General features: G+C 34.3%; 1 protein-coding gene across 1 annotated transcript in view; it reads left to right on the top strand.

The window, feature by feature from the left end:
• LOC150107931 (mitotic spindle assembly checkpoint protein MAD1-like) overlaps nucleotides 1-17607 on the top strand; it is a 166712-nt gene that overhangs the window by 70332 nt on the left and 78773 nt on the right. Inside the window, exon 8 of the mRNA XM_090415454.1 lies at nucleotides 8428-8604. Coding sequence (XP_090271580.1) covers nucleotides 8428-8604 — 177 coding nt within the window. The remainder of the gene's footprint in view (nucleotides 1-8427; nucleotides 8605-17607) is intronic.

Here is a 17607-nt window from a genome sequence, read left to right as displayed (position 1 = left end):
AGGGAACCAGGGCGAACAGCAAAAAGTCACCTATGGATGAAATCCTGAAACCCAACTCAACATCACCAGAATTCAAGATCGGTACTGTCAACATAAGAAGCCTGAATGGCAAATAAATTGAGCTAGCTGAGGAACTGGATAAGTACCAAATTGACATAATATGAATTACTGAAACAAAAAAGACAAAAACTAGTGAAACCTTTCTGAGCAATAAATACAAAATATTATATTCAGGCAATGACAATCAGGGCTGAATATAATATTTTGTATTGAATATTTAGTATTCAACACTAAATACGATGCTAATCCTCTTGAACGGAAGGGAATATCAAGTAGAGTGATGTGGGCAAATATCAGATGAGAAAGTGGACAATGATACTTATTTGTGCCTATGGTCCTATAAAAAGATTCTACTAAAGTAGAAGTGGAAGAATTTTTTGAGGCTTTAGAGAAAGCAACTAGTGCAATGAAAAAAGAAAAGTTGGTCCTTATTGGTGGATCTAAATGGCAGAGTAGGAAATGGTTGTCAGACAAACAAAAATATTTTGGAAAAATTTGGAGAAATGAGTAAAGCTAATAATAATGGCAAATACCTGTTGGATTTCTGCTGTTCCAACATAAAAATGTGTACAAATTCACATGGAGAGAAGAGGAAAGGAATAAGAAAAGTTTCATTGACTATGTTATTGTTGATAGTGATGTTTTCTCCCTGGTGCAGGACACCAGAGTGTACATAGGATTTGAAATTGGAAGTGATCACTATTTAGTCTTGAGCATGATGAAATTGAATTTCATATTAAAAAGAAGAACATGTAAGAAAGTTTTAAAGCCAATAAAAGTTGAGTCTGGGCAGCTCTGAGATGTGAATGCTATCATCATCAAATTCCTGACATGTACCGTCAAAGGGTGTACAGGATATGATAGTACTACATGAAAATTTACATCATTATTAACTTCCTATCTACAATTTTCCTCCAAATCAGTCTGTTACTTGTCTAGACTCCAACATTATCAGATCTTATATTTCTATCGTCTAAGGCACTTTGTACCATATCAATCCACCTATATCTTGGTCTACCCCTGGGTCGTTTTGCTGCCAACCTGGCAGAGAACACTTGTTTTGCTAATCTTTCCTCGCCCATTCTGTTTAGGTGACCATACCACCTGAGATTAGCTCTGCTAATGCAATCCTGGATGCTGACAATGTCAAGTTCTTTCCTAATATCCTTGTTTTTAATATGATATTGCCATTGATGCCATCTGTTCACGCCTATAATCTTTCTCAGGACTCTCATGTCTGCAGTCTGTAGTCTTTGGTCAAGTGTTCTACTTCTGAGCCAGCTCTCGGATCCATAAGTTAAAACTGGTTCGAACACTGTCTTGTATACAGCTAATTTAGTGTTCCGACCAATTTCTCTCTTATTCCTTATGAATTTATTCTATTGACTTCCCACCATACCAGCTTTGCTGATTCTGTTGTCTATTTCTATATTAATTTACCATCTTCAGTAAAAATCGTGCCTAAGTAGCTGAAATGTTTTACTTGTTCCACAGGTTCTCCATTCACAACGCAGTTGACATTTTCAACGATTCTACCTATTTTCATTGTCTTTGTCTTTTTATTGCTGACCTTCATACCATATCTATTACAACAGCTATTCAATTTAGTCAGAGAATCTTGCAAACTTGTGGCGGATTTATTTAGAAGTATAACATCATCCGCATAAAGCAAAGAGCTAACATTAACATCTCCAATTTTGATATCAGATATAATACCACTTTCCTTCATAATGTGATCCATATAGATAATGAATAACACAGGGGATAATGTACATCCTTGTCTGACATCAGATTTATCATTAAACCACCTTCCTGTACTTCCTTCAATTCTAACTGCTGACTTGCAACTCAAATAAAGACTAAGTATTGCTTGATATAATGCTCCATTGACACCATATAACTGTAGTGTATTGAAAAGCTTCTCTCTTGGCATCTTATTATATGCCTTTTTCAGATTGACAAAACTTAAATATAGATCTTTATTATATTCCCATGCTTTCTCAACTATTTGTCGTAAAGTGAAGATCTGATCCTGAAAGCCTCTATTTTGTCCGAATCCAGCCTGCTCTTCACCAAGCTTCTCTTCCACAATTCTTCTCAACCGTTTCTCAAGTATACTGGCATAAATCTTGCCTGGAACACTCAGTAGGGAAATACCTCTGTAAGTTTCACATTGTTTTATTTCCCTTTTTTATGGGTACTATTAAAGCTCTACTCCAATCATCAGGAATTTGTCCCTCTGTCTAGGCCTTCTGAACTATGCAGTGCATAGTTCAGAAGTTCCCCTCAAAGAAACCTTAGAGCTAATCCAAGCTAAATTTTCTCCCGATATTTCAGCCCTATTTCAGTACACAATGAACTTAGGCTATTTTGTTTGGCAGGAAAAATTCTACATACAGATAGAGGGTCAGCGATGGGATCACCACTTTAACATTGGTTAAAGTGGTGACCCCATGGCCAACTTCTTTATGGAGACTTTTGAAGAGAAAGCCTTAAACTCAGCCCCACAAAAACCTACCATATGGCTTCGCAACGTTGACGATGTGTTCGATATTTGGCCACATGGCCTGGATACACTCCTCCTTAACACACTTAAACAGCCAACACCCTAGAATCAAGTTCACCCTAGAAAAAGAGAAAAACAATAGCCTCCCCTTCCTAGACACACTAGTCACCCGCCAACCTGATGGAACCTTGGTTTTCTCAGTTTATAGAAAACCCACCCATACAGGCAGATTCATTCACCAACAATCTCCCTCCCTCTCCTCACAACAATATGAAGTTATTAAGACACTATTCAACATGGCAAAACTATCTGTTCAAATGATCAAGCCGTAACCACTGAACTAAATCACATCCTTTTTTTGGGAGGGGGTAACCTCCCCCCAAAAAAAACTTAAACCAGTTATCCACAATTCACCCCCCCCTTTCACAAAAAAGATTACTCTAAATCCATCACCATCCCCTACATCCGAGGCACCTCGGAAAAAATCAACAAAATCCTAAAAAAACATGACAACCACCTGTTACAGACCATATAGAAAATTGGCATCTCTTATCTGCTCCACTAAAGACCAACCATTTCCCCTGGACCTACCTGGTGTATACCAGGTCCCTTGCAGCTGTAAATTGTCCTACTTTGGCCATGGCCAAACAGGCAAGACAGCAAATATCAGAATCTCAGAACACAAGGACTACATCTGATTTCACCAGTACAGCCACTCTGGGCTTGCAGACCATGCTCTGGATACCTGCCACAGAATAAGGTTGGAAGAAAGCCATAGTAATACACTGCAGCAAGTTCAAATATGAAAGACTATTCATGGAATCAGCCTCAGCCCTTAGGAACATGCCAAACCTCAACAAATTTGGGTGCATAAGACTGCCCCAAATTTGGGAAACATATATCAGAATAACTTCAGCCCAAAGACCAATAACTACCAATATAGCCTGCCAGGGAGCACCATCAGGGCTGTAGGAAAATGGTGGCTTCCTCGCTTCATTTCTCATTTGCTGTTATGTAGCACTTGCGTGCACCTGTTCTTTATTTTAAGTTCCCAAGAAGATGGCAACATGACGTTGCTGAAATATCGGAAAGTATTTATTAAAGTTGTTTTTAATTTATATTTCTAGTGTACACTGTCAATTCCTTAATTATTAGTTATCATGTTTAACCAGCGTATAAGCCTTTCAACAAGAAATATATATTATTGTCACACTATGTAGATGCTATGTTTGGTTCACTGTTCAGATTACATGTTTGAAGTGTGTATAAAGTTGTAATACCTTACTAACTCTCTAAAATAATTACTATTCTTTGTTAATAAATTACTATACAAAGCAATATAGAAAAGTGTGGTAGTGATGTATAATGCAATTTAAATAATAATTCAGAGTGGTCACTTAAGAGTCAAAATGTGATAACTTGGAAGAGACCTCTGGCCTGGCCTGTGAACACTTAGAAGATGTGACTGCATCTTCTGAATGTTCACTTCTCGTTGTGTACATTGTCGTTAGATATTCATCTAGATACTTAATGAATGAGGATGGGGTGGCAGTTTATTTGAAACTTACCCAAATTTGTAAGTTTTGCCAAAAACATATTGTAATTTAATTTCTACAAAATTTATAACACATATTTTGTGTAATATAATTGTTTAGCATGCTAGCAATAAATTTGTCCACATATGGCTGCAGTCGTTGAATTTTTTCATATACAGGTCAAAATGTAGTTTATCCTTAGCTTTTAGACACCAGTGTATATTTTCTGTATTTTTAAATTATTTTTACATAGTCCTTAAACTCTGCTCTAGAGCAAACATAGTACTTTTTCAAACTACTTCAGGCCTCCAATAAGCAGGACAGTGGCTTTACACTATGCAATGAAATTCATCTCCCACCTAAAAACAATCACAAACATCCATGCCCACAATGGGATTCGAACCTGCAGCCTACTGGTTGGAGAGCATACCGGTATGCTAACCACTCAGCCAGCAAGGCTGACATGGAGTAGAGCTCTCATATTACCCATCTAGAGAAAAGGGGAAAAAAAAAACAATGTAAGAATTAAAATTTCTCATCATCATCATCATCAAATTCCTGCCATGTACCCTCAAGGGGTGTACTACTTAGAAATTTTAATTCTCATGTAAGAGTTATGTAATGTTATAAAATAAATAAATAGTTCACTCATTTTATTGCTAACCATTATTTATTTCTTAATGATATCTACAACGGATGCTCCATTAAAATGTCTAGTCTTAAAATGTATGCAAGCATACATGAGAAGAGGCTTAGAAAAGTGTTGAAGAGAGACTTGATTTTTACTTTATGATAAATAGAAATATATTTACTCTATAACAAATAGTCAGAAAATCATGGAGATAAGAGGATTTGTATTTCATTTTTTTAGGTCTACAAAAGACATGAATTCTTGACAATTGCAATAGAAAAGCAAGAGATGCTACAATTATATGGGGTAAATGGAACATACAGAGCAGTATATAGCCAATACTTAAGTTGTAAGTTGGCAGTTAGAATAGGAGGAGGTAGATGAAAATGGTTTGATATATTAAATTAAATGTAAAAGACAAGAGTTTATGCTATTCTCTACTATCCTAATAATCTACACAGATCATGTTATAGAGGGAAAATAGTATCAAACCTGATATCAGAATTTACAATATTCAACAGCTCTTGACTATTATAGATAACATATGATTCTAAAACATTGAGTTTTAGAATCAGTGAATAAAGCATACAAAGTCTGTTTGACCTTGTATGCTTTATTCACTATACTAAAACCTTCAACTGCATAGATTGGAAACTGATGGGGAAATAATGTTTATCTGGCTTTTTATCAATTAATAAGTGAACTTTATAATAATAACTGTACTGCAGCAAGAATTGATAACACATTATCAGATTAGTTCTGTTTACAAAAAGGAGTAAGACAAGGTTGTATTCTGTCTCCTAGAAACTTCAATTTCTATCATGAAATCATTATAAATTTCTATTTCTATCAATTTCTATGGTGAAATTACCTAGAAACTTCAATTTCTATGGTGAAATAATGTGATCTCTGGATGACCAGTATAGAGTTATATTGGCAGGTGACTCAAGAATAAATAAATTAAGATATGCTGGTGACATAGTACTAATAATAGAAAATGAAAATGTCATCAATGAACTCTTTGGAAGAATTGACTGGCATAGTTTGACATATGGACTTGAGATTAGCATCAGTAAAACAAAGCTGATGATCCTCTACAGGGATATCAAACTGGCAGGTCACATGTGGTCTGCAGAGCAATTTCTTGCTGCCCACGATGCCTCAAGGAAAGATACAAAAAAAAGTATCGTTGCTTTTTATAATAAAACAGAAATATCAATTTAAACATTAGATTTATTCGTTTTCATACAACATTTATAGTTACAATATGGATACAATGATCTGCTATAATATAATTGCAATAATAAAAATTTATATACCAATTTCAATGTTAGATCTGATCCTAATTAATCGTAAACTATATTTATGCTTGCATTGTTAATTAGATGAAAGTCAGTGAACAGGTGGCATCACTAGCAAAATCATATGAAAAATGAAGATATTAGGAAGAAACTTGACATTATTAGCATTCCGAAATGTCTAAGCAGAGTCAGTTTCAGATGTGTGGTCACCTAAACGAAAGTGTTTTGCTAGTATATCAGGAAAAAGACCCTGTGGAAGACGAAGACTAGGTAGATTAATATACTCAAAAGTGCTCTAGAAGACAAAATATCTGACAGTATTAGAGTGCTGACAAGTGATGGACTGCTTTTATTTGGAGAAAAATTGCTGACAGGACATTAGTAATAATGCACACTTAATTGTGTGTGTGGTACTACTGTCTTAGTGTCCTGTAAATCCTGATGATGATAAACCCAGAGCCAAAAAAACACTTGTCACAGAACCTAAGACTCCAGCAGTCAAATAATATTGTATTCAAAATTTTAATAGACAAAAGAGTTGACATCTTTTCACAATAACTTCTAAGACTGAATTTAAAGTAGTTTGCTGCTCTGGCTGAGCTAAAACTGACTTAAATTTGTAAGATAGTCATTTTGTAGTCAGTTTCAGCTCTATGACTGTAAACTGTTTTATCCAGCTGTAGTGAATTCCAAGATAGAACATCACTTTTGTCCATTAAAATGTTACTGTGTCCACAATTATTTGATCATTGGTGCTGGTTTGAAATCCAATGAAATATTCAGCAGCTTAAGAAATTATATTTTGTTCTTGTGGTGTTGTGGGTGAAATAGTTACAAATAGTTACCCTCTGTCCAAAAAGAAACTGAACTTTTGATAGAAAATAAAACACAGGCCAATTTTAATTATTCAAATCATTTATTTCAATCAATATACTTTCCCTCAGTTTCGATAAAGTGTTTGGCACAGTCAATTAATTTGTTAAATGAGTTTTTTATATTGGTTTTTGGGATACTGTTGAGGGTCATGGCTACTGCCACTTGAATGTTTTCGATGGTGTCGTATCACTTTCCTTTAATCGGCAAATGAAGTCAGGGAAAGAGAAAGAAGTCACAAGGTGTTAAATCAGGTGAATACAGTGAATGATCCAACATACAAACTTGGTTTTTGCTCAAAAACTGTCTCACAATGTTCAAAAAATGAGATGGTGCATTATCATGCAAAAGTGACCAGCTGCCTGCATCACGATATTCATGTTGTACGTCAAGAATTCTTGCTATCGATCGCTTCAAAACATCGAGATAAAACTCACCATTGACCGTTTGGCTAGGCAGAAGGAATTCTTTGTGGATAATGCCCTTGGAATCGTAGAAACAGATCAGCGTTGCCTTTACTTTTGACTTCTACAAGTGGCTTTTTTTTTCGGATGCCCCTCTTCTGGTGATCTCCACTCAGCACTCTGGTGCCTTGTTTTGGGCTCATGCTCAAAACACCACATTTCATCACCAGTAACGATCGTTTCAAAGAAGTTTGAGTCTTTACGAGTGCTTGTAATGAGGTCCTTGCAGTGTTCAATTTGATACATTTTTTGGTCGTCAGTCAACTTGTGGGGAACAAATCATGAATTCAATTTACGAAGGCCCAAACTCTCAGTCAAAATGTTGTGCACAGTTGATTTTGGAATCCCCAATTCATCTTCAATCAATCTCACAGACGATTTCGGGTTTTCTTTGATGAAATCACGCACTTTTTGGATGTTAACTTGCTCAGTCCAGTTTTTGGACTGCCTAGCTTTTCGCCCTCCTGAAGCGTCTCACAATCACTTTGAAATCACTTAAACCACTCGTAAACTTGAGTATGGGATAAGCATTCATCACCGTATGCATTTTGAAGCATTTGATGCATTTCGGTAAAACTTTTACGACGTTTAACACAAAAGTCAATTGCGGCTCTCTGTTTGAAACCCTTTTCTGACTGTTTGTCAAAACACACTGTCACTCTTGCCACTATAACTCGGCTTCTAAAGAAACAAATGTCATAAACAGTTGACACAACATTAATGAAGGTTGCCCCTTTCGACAACAAGAAGATACAACAGGTTGGGTCACTAGATCCAGTTTAGTTCAGAGTATTGCAGCATGCTCTCTTAAAATTGCACTATAAAATAATATGAAATGAACTTAATCTAATAATAATAAAAAAATTAAGGTGGCTGTTAGTGAAAAAAGAATAAAATTCATGGAAACAAGCATCAATCTTTATCTCTCGATGTAAAGTCTAAAGGTATAATGAAAAGTTGATACTATGAATAGGTAACAATTTCCATAATTTATTAGATTTTAACACTTTAATTGTGTTATTTCAGCAGGTTATTTCAGTTTCTGATTCATTTATAGGGATAATATTAACAACACAGCTTTGCTTGAAGAGAAAGTATGGACACTTCAAGAACAAGTTGCCCGTGCAGAAAAAAGAAACCTGGAATTTATTAAGCTTCAGGTAGAACATCAACATTTAAAAAATCGTTTGCATCAGTGGGAGTCCTTGTCGATCAATGAAACTCCTACATCCCGGTAATTCTAAAGTTTGATGAAAAGTTGAAGATTTCTTTAATCTGTTTATTTATTTAATTTATACAGGCAGTCCTTGACTTATGAGGGTTCAGTTCAAATGATTGATCTCATCATAAGTTGGAAATCACTATGAACTACAAGGATATGTTAAGATGTGTCAACAATTCTTTGTTGAATTCTGTGAATGCGTGAACATATTTTTTCAGGAGCTTCAAAATACCATTCATACACTAATATCACCTCACTCCACTGCTGCTTTTGGAAAATATATTCTTTTCACAAGTCTGAGATTTTTCTCACCATCAGTAGCAGTTATATTTTTAACTAATTGTACTGTTTTTTTTTTTTTTGTTGTTGTTGTTTTTTGTAGTCAAGTAATACAGTGTACAAATTATAGCCCAAAAAATAGAACAAATTATAAATTTACTGTGTACGTTACTTAATGTAATAATGAAACTAGTATACAGTTCTGCACACATATCAGTAAAATAATCAGATGAAAACATGTGGAGTAAGAGTAATTCTCAAAATTGCTGCTTCATTAACTGGACAGTTCATCAGAAGAGGCATGTGAGGCTAGGTAATCAACAACAAATTCAGAAATACTTCAAAATGTTTTGAGGGTGGTTCACCATATGCATAAGTTGTGGAAGGTCTAGGCTCATCTTCTGGAGATTGGGGATGACAGCTGGGTTTTTTAAAAATTTGTTCAATATGTCTAGCTTAGTCTTCACATATTTTCTTTTCTGTATAAACTTTTCTGTAGCAATGCTGCTTGTATTATTCTGTTGACTTTGTTAAATCTCCATATATTGGGATCCATTTCCTCAAAAAAACCAAACTGTCTTATTAACAGAAGCAAATGCCTCAGCATTTTTTTTTGTTGTTGTTGTGAACTTTTTTATCGACTCAGCTTCCTCTTCTTGTTCTTTTGCTTTTTTCTCTCTTCTGCAATTTTGTGCTTTCTAGTTCCATAAGAAATGATGTTCTACAGATGTAGAACATCACTTCCAACAGATGTTTTACATCTTCATTGTTAGTCTCCAGTTCTGTTTAGCTAGCAGAACTATCTTGTCACCACTATCTTGTTAGGCTTTGTCTTTGTTGAACTCTGTGAATGTGTGAACCGATTTTTTCAGCAGCTTCTTCAAAATACCATTCATACACCAATATCACTTCACTCCATGCTGCATTTGCAAAATATTATATTCTTTTCACAAGTCTGAGATTTTTCTCACCATCAGTAGCAGCAATAGCCTGAGCAAAAGTATTTCTTAAATAATATGTCTGGAAAACAGCAGTAACACTTTGGTTGCAGAATGATATGGTATTCATGTTAATGGGATGGTAATCATAAGCCGCACATGTTGTAAGTCGAGGACCACACAAAACTTATAACTCAGTAGTGCTGTGTACAGGCAAGTGATTAGATAAGATATAAATTGAAAGCAAGTTTATAGTGTAAGAATATCCTTGTAGCTGTAAACAAACCATAACTGTATTTAAGCCAAATACAGGGAGTAGATATACCAGCTAAGAACAATTAATAGTAAATTCTTGAATGATTTCTGAATATGGAGTAACCTCCATGTTAACTCTCTTAAAATAGTGCTAACAAAAATTTTCAGTTGAGTCAAAATTTTTTGTTACAGATATCTCCTGGGTGGCTCAGTTGGATGGTCTACTTTTCAATGAAAGTGAATATGTGATTCAAATATGAATCCATACCACCGTGATTTGGATGTTTGTAAAGATAGAAGATGATTTTTTTTAATTTATTTCCTGTGTGTGTGAGTGTGAGAGTGAAACTAGCACTTTTTTGGGTGCCTAAAATATCCTGAAGTAAAAGTTTCGTTCTCTAAGCAGGAGTTTCTAGATTATCTGATCCATTGAATAGGCTATTGTATTCCATTGAATAGGCTATCAGGTGTTCATAATACAATGAGGAGAGACAAAATTTTGCGACTAAAAAAAATAAATGTTTTGATCATAGAAATTGAAAACAGGAAAATTAGGACAAAATTCAGAATTATAAATGAAGCTATGGCCAGTCATTGAGAATAACACATTAAGAGGAAGGTCAAAAAGATTATAATTGTAGAAAAATGGAAATTTAGTAAATAAATAAAAAGAAGCTTCTTAAGAGCTTTAGCAAATAAGATAAATTGTTTTCAACTTTACCATTTTCTTGTAATTTGCTGGCAGAAGAATAAAGAGGTGTGAAGCTAGCATTCCAGAAAACGTAATTTTAGTGATGCTATGATGGTTATTGGATTGCTTTGAATGTTGAGTAGTAAGAAATCCTTCCTTCCAGTGACCATAACAGGAAGGTAAGTGTGCAATGTATGTTTACAGCAAAGTTGTCATTCTAGTTGGTGATGGCTCTGAACATGCTAAGTTATTTAGCTAGATGGCTGTTATTTTTTTATGATCTGTTTGTAGAGCATGCTTTAGTGATTTAGCAAGGGCTACCATTTCAGTATTTATTAATACAGGTATCCCTCGATTAACGCGGTTAATTAATCCCTCGATGTTACTGCATATATCAAAATCGCGTTAATCAAATCTAATAATCAATGGTAAAAATTACAATTTGTCCATATTCGATTACTGTATTAATAATTCATTTTATATGGTACTCTTTTAGGAAAGATAAAAAATGAATGCAAAGTAAATGTTTAATAAATGCTTGTACCTACATTATTTACTGCAATTTTTTTATCAAAAGAAGTTATCAAGAGTCGTTTGAACAGTTTTAGTGTTTTTCTTATTGGCATAAATGCTATGATAACAAGCAAAATGACTCTCCAGACCTGGGCAAACAAGCAATAAAACATTAAGAAAAAACACTGCAAATATAATACATGATGGTACAAATTAAGTGGATATTGAATCCAACATTATTTCATAGCCGAATATAGAAACTACAAGAGTTTCGTGCCGAATATATAGAAACTAAAAGTTTCGGCGGATGCAAGCATAAGCAACTTTATGGGCAAATCATAGTAAAGGTGGAGTAAGCTCCAGATCACTTTCCTTAGTATTTTCCATAATGTAAAGCACATCTCCTAGAGGGCATGTATGATAAATAAGTTATGTTCTAGTAGGAAAAAACTGCGCAAAAAATTACTATTGCAATGTACCGTATTTGGCTCTCTATTTCAGTAATACATGATGGTTTATTTATTTTCAGTTACAGTCTAGAAATTATTGAACAAATAATAAAAAAACAACTAAACCATACTATACTGACATCGGAAGTCGCGTTATCTCTCAGTACAATTTCCTGTCAAATATCACAAACCTTGACATAACATGTGTTAAACCAAACTGACAGCAAAAAACAGTGTGAAATACCACTCGTAAGATATGAATGCACAGCTACTCATGACCTCCAAGCTATACACTAAATTGTGAAAGATTATTTATATTAAACATTTTGCATGTATCTGTGAGATCAGCTGTGAGCTCTGCAAAGTTAAACTCGTGTTAATCAAAACTCTTGCCGCACATATCAAGGGATTGCCGCAATTAATTTTTCCGCGTTAAGCAAGGGATACCTGTACTGTTATAAATAATGTTTTTGTTTTTCTTTTAAGAAGATACAGATGTTGGAATAAGGAAACTGTAATTTTTGAAGTGAGGGATGTACTGAATTCTTAGACGCAGTGATCCAGAACTGAAATCTACTAAAACATTACACTTGGCTATTTTCATTGCTAGTACTTAAACAACCAAGTAGAATAGAATAATCATACAAAATTAAATTATATCATTAATGTACAAATGATTTTCAGTACCTAGGTTCTTACATCGATACTCTGACATAGTAAAATGAAAACACAAAACTCTTCAATTCCACTAACTAATACTCATCATTGCAAATACCAAAATTCATCTGTACAAAACCACCAGTTGAGTTATATTTACAATATGGTGCCCAGACACGGAACATCACTACTCTATGAACAGTGAATATCATCAATAGCTTTGGAAAAACATGAAACAATACTACAAGATCACATTCCTAATACTGTCATTCTTGAAGAAAGCCAGCAAAGACACCTAACAAACAATTCAAAAACATCAGAGATGCTTGGGATACCAACTTAGACATCCACCTTTACCTACATTCAGTGTTCTTGCTTTCTACAGGCCAACTAATAGACACAAAGTAAGAGGAAGACCAAGGGAACAGTTTTGGCAGTACAGTGAGGCTCATGAACCATCTGACATTTACTATTTGGCAAAACAGAGCAACTTGGCTCACTTACGTCTAATAGACTTTAACTCCATGAGTTTTTGCTACATGAATATTTTTTGTATATAATTCCCTATTCATACATAAATAAATGATGATGTGCATATTTTAAGTCAGGAGGAGATTCACAATTACCATGAGTACAATGGGATTTAGAGACTGGATAATTATTTATAGTATTTATGGATTATTCTTTTTTACAAAGAACATAAAGTGTTTAATAAGATTCCCAGAACCTAAAGAGTAGTTTATGAAAATCATTCTTATTTATGTAGCAGATCATTGAAATTTTTTTGCGCAGTTTTTCCCTACTAGAACATAAATTTTATTCTTAATCATAATATAAAGAAATCTGTATCATAATCTTCATAAATATTAAGAGATGGGCTGATTATGTATCTATAAAACATGGAAGAGTGTTAAAAGACCTGAAATTGCATCAAGGAGAAATCTTAATGTATTGCTTAATTTTTATTAGCAATGAATACAGTCCAAAACATATATTCATAAACATAAAAACATATTTTCAGTGTTTGAATATATGTTTTAGTACTTTGTGAACACTCCAGATTTGGAGGAGAATTTATTTTCTTCATGAATGATATTCTGCAGGTTTTGAACAGATTTTTGTAGCTTGGTTAATTATGACTTACTATAATAGTCTCTAGATTAGAAATGCTATGTGAATTTTATAGTTCATGTGATTGCTACATAAGAACATTTATATTAATTTAGGTGTTTACACACACACACAAACAAAAAAAAAAAAAAACTAATTTCTTTATCAAATTCTGTATAATAGTTATTATTATTATGTACGTGTGCTTCCATGGAGTCCGAAGACTCATCGCAGGAGAGACCCAAACTATCCACACAATCGATTATACCTCTCTTTGAATTCATTAACAGACAAAGCACTCACAACTGATCTGTCAACAGATTTCACTCATTCACAACTCTCCAATCAAAAAATTCTAGTCTCCTCCCCCCTCCTTGCTAACCACAGCACTCTGGCCCCTTCATCCAAGTGCTGAAATATTTCCCCTGCATCATTCCTATAAAATCCTTTAAGCAACTGAATCATGTCCCTCTTTTTTTCTTTTTTTTCCCCCTATCTGGATTTGCAACCGCACACCCTCAGTCTATCGGGTACACAACAACTGGGTTACTGTCAACTGGGCAATAGCCAGATGGGCAACAGAAACTTAAAAATTTTTGCACGGTTAGCAGGCATACGATTTGATGTTTATTGTTTTTTTTTATATATATTGGTAAAATATATCATCATCATCATCAAATTATTGCCATGTACCCTCAAGGGGTGTACAAGGGGTATGATAGTACTACATGAAAAATTTTTGCACGGTTAGCAGGCATACGATTTGATGTTTATTGTTTTTTTTTATATATATTGGTAAAATATATCATCATCAAATTATTGCCATGTACCCTCAAGGGGTGTACAAGGGGTATGATAGTACTACATGAAAAATTTACATCATTACTAACTTCCTATCTACAATTTTCCTCCGAATCAGTCTGTTACTTGTCAAGACTCCAACATTATCAGATCTTATATTTCTATCGTCTAAGGCACCTTGTACCGTATCAATCCACTTATATCTTGGTCTTCCTCTGGGTTGTTTTCCTGCCAACCTGGCAGAGAACACTTGTTTTGCTAATCTTTCCTCACAAATTCTGTTTAAGTGACCATACCATCTGAGATTAGCTCTGCTAACGCATTCCTGGATGCTGACAATGTCAAGTTCTTTCCTAATATCCTCATTTTTAATATGATATTGCCATTAATGCCATCTGTTCACGCCCCTCCACAGGTTCTCCGTTCACAATGCAGTTGACATTTTCAATTATTCTGCTTATTTTCATTGTCTTTGTCTTTTTATTACTGACCTTCATACCATATCTATTACAACAGTTATTCAATTTAGTCAGGGAATCTTGCAGACTTGTAGCGGATTTATTTAGGAGTATAACATTGTCCACATAAAGCAAAGAGCTGACATTAACATCTCCAATTTTGATATCATGTTTAATACCACTTTCCTTTATAATGTGATCCATATAGATAATGAATAACACAGGGGATAATGTACATCCTTGTCTCACACCAGATTTAACATTAAACCATCTTCCTGTACTTCCTTCAATTCTAACAGCTGACTTACAACTCTAATAAAGACTAAGTATTGATATAATGCCCCATTGACATCATATAACTGAAGTGTATTGAATAGCTTCTCTCTTGGCACCTTGTCATATGCCTTTTCCAGATCGACAAAACTTAAATATACATCTTTGTTATATTCCCATGCTTTCTCAACTATTTGTCGTAAAGTGAAGATCTGATCCTGACAGCCTCTATTTGGTCTGAATCCAGCTTGTTCTTCACCAAGCTTTTCTTCCATAATTCTTCTCAACCGTTTCTCAAGTATACTTGCATAAATCTTGCCAGGAACACTCAGTAGGGAAATACCTCTGTAATTCTTACATTCAGTTTTATTTCCCTTTTTATATATAGGTACAATGAGAGCTCTACTCCAATCACTGGAAATTCATCTCTCTGTCCAGGCTTTCTGAACTATGCAGTGCAGCCACTGTAAAACTTTTATACCACCATACTTCAGCATATCTGGTCGAATATCATCTACACCTGCTGCCTTTCCACATTTCAAGCCTTTGATGGCTTTTTCTACTTCAAGTATATGTATTCCTGACTGTATGCCTGTTGAGTGTTTTTTACCACTGTGTTATCACTGCTTGTTTCATGTAGCAACTTTTCAAAGTAATTACTCCATACTTCAAGGATATCTTTTTCTCCTGTTTTCATGTCACCTTTAGCATCTCTAACTCCTTTTACAGTACTCTTTGCTCCCTTTCTATGTTTCTTCAACAACTTCCAGGATATTTTGCCACTTTCTTGATATTTATATTCTATGTTCTTGCCAAAGTCCTCTCATGACTTTGTTTAGCTAGTTTTACACAATGTTTAGCATTCTTGCATTTGTCTCTGTATTATCTAAGAGCACAAACTGACTTATTTGCCAGTTTGATATGCTTTTTTCTTTTCCTTCACCGCCTCTTTAACTTCCTGTGACCATCATGGAGTTCTGATTTTTCTATCCTTGCAGACTACCTCTCCACATGTCTCTCTGGCTGAATCAATAAGTGTTTTCTTCAAGGCTTTCTACTGAATCTCCATGGCTTGGTTGCTGTTCTCAAACTCTTCCATTTTTTTTCTTCAATAATCTTTGTGTATTTTAGCCTACAGTTCATGTCTGAGAGCTGCTCAGACGTGAACTGTAAACTTTTATTTGCTTTAAAACTTTCTTACATTTCATTCTTTTCAATATGAAATTCAATTTTATCCTGCTCAAGACTAAATAGTGATCACTTCCAATTTCAAATCCTCTTCTCTCCATGTGAATTTGTGCACATTTTTATGTTGGAACACGGTGTTAGTAATAACCAGTCCATGTCTTGAGCAGAAATCCAACAGGTATTTGCCATTATTATGCTAAAATATATATAAATATAAATATGGTTAAGACTTATGAGTTATGTGTTATTTCCACATAATTGAAAAAAACTGAAAATAATCCAGAACTAACGACCTAATTTGACCTAAGCTTACTTGCGTGAATTTGCCTTCGATATTCTAATTTTCAATAAATTAAAAAAATTTACTTCTTCAAAGAATTGATCATTTGAATAACTTGCTTTCGAAGACATAGTTAAAAAGAATGGTCTGAAAATGATTTAGAAATGAAAAGGTATAATCACAGAATATTAAAATAAAAAAAAAATACAGTTTTTGAATTCATCTATTAATATTATTTTCTAATGAACAAACATATTTATACACCATGTTACATGACAGCACAGTGATAAAAAACACTGACTAAACATGCAGTCAGGAATACATATCCGTACTTCAAATAGAAAAAGCCATGAAAAGCCTGAAATGTTTAAAGGCAGCTGGAGTAGATGATATTTGACCAGAAATGTTCAAGAATTGAGGTACAAAAGTCTTACAGTGGCTGCATGGTTCAGAATGCCTGGACAGAGGGACAAATTCCAGATGATTGGAGTAGAGCTCTCATAGTACCCATATATAAAAATAGAAATAAAACTGAATGTGCTAATTACAGAGGTATTTCATTACTGAGTGTTCTTTGTAGGATATATGCAAGTATACTTGAGAAACTGCTGAGAAAGATTGTGAAAGAGAAGCTTGGTAAAGAACAAGCTGGATTCAGGCCAAACAGATGCTGTCAAGATCAGATTTTCACTTTACGACACAAGATGAATGGCAATAATTTTGTTTATTTTTCAAAAATTTGGGAATATAACAAGGATTTGTATTTGAGTTTTTTAGATCTGGAAAAGACATATGGCAAGGTACCGAGAGAGAGAAACTATTCAGAACACTACAGTTATGGGATATTAAATCAAGCAATACTTGGTCTTTATTTGAGTTTTAAGTCAGCAGTTAGAATTGAAGGAAGTACAGGAAGGTGGTTTAATGTTAAATCTGATGTCAGACAAGGATGTACATTATCTTTTTTGTTATTCATCATCTATATGGATTTACATTATGAAGGAAAGTGATATTAAACCTGATATCAAATTGGCGATGTTAATCTCAGCTCTTTGCTTTATGCAGATGATGTTATACTTCTAAGTAAATCCGCTACAAGTCTGCTAGATTCCCTGACTAAATT

Source organism: Typopeltis vanoorti, chromosome 3, assembly GCF_054136105.1.
Source record: "Typopeltis vanoorti isolate ZY-2024b chromosome 3, IOZ_Tvanoo_1.0, whole genome shotgun sequence".
In the NCBI taxonomy this organism is placed as follows: Eukaryota; Metazoa; Arthropoda; class Arachnida; order Uropygi; family Thelyphonidae; genus Typopeltis; species Typopeltis vanoorti.
The sequence above is the reverse complement of the archived record's forward strand: the minus strand, read 5'-3'. Positions and strand labels throughout refer to the sequence as shown.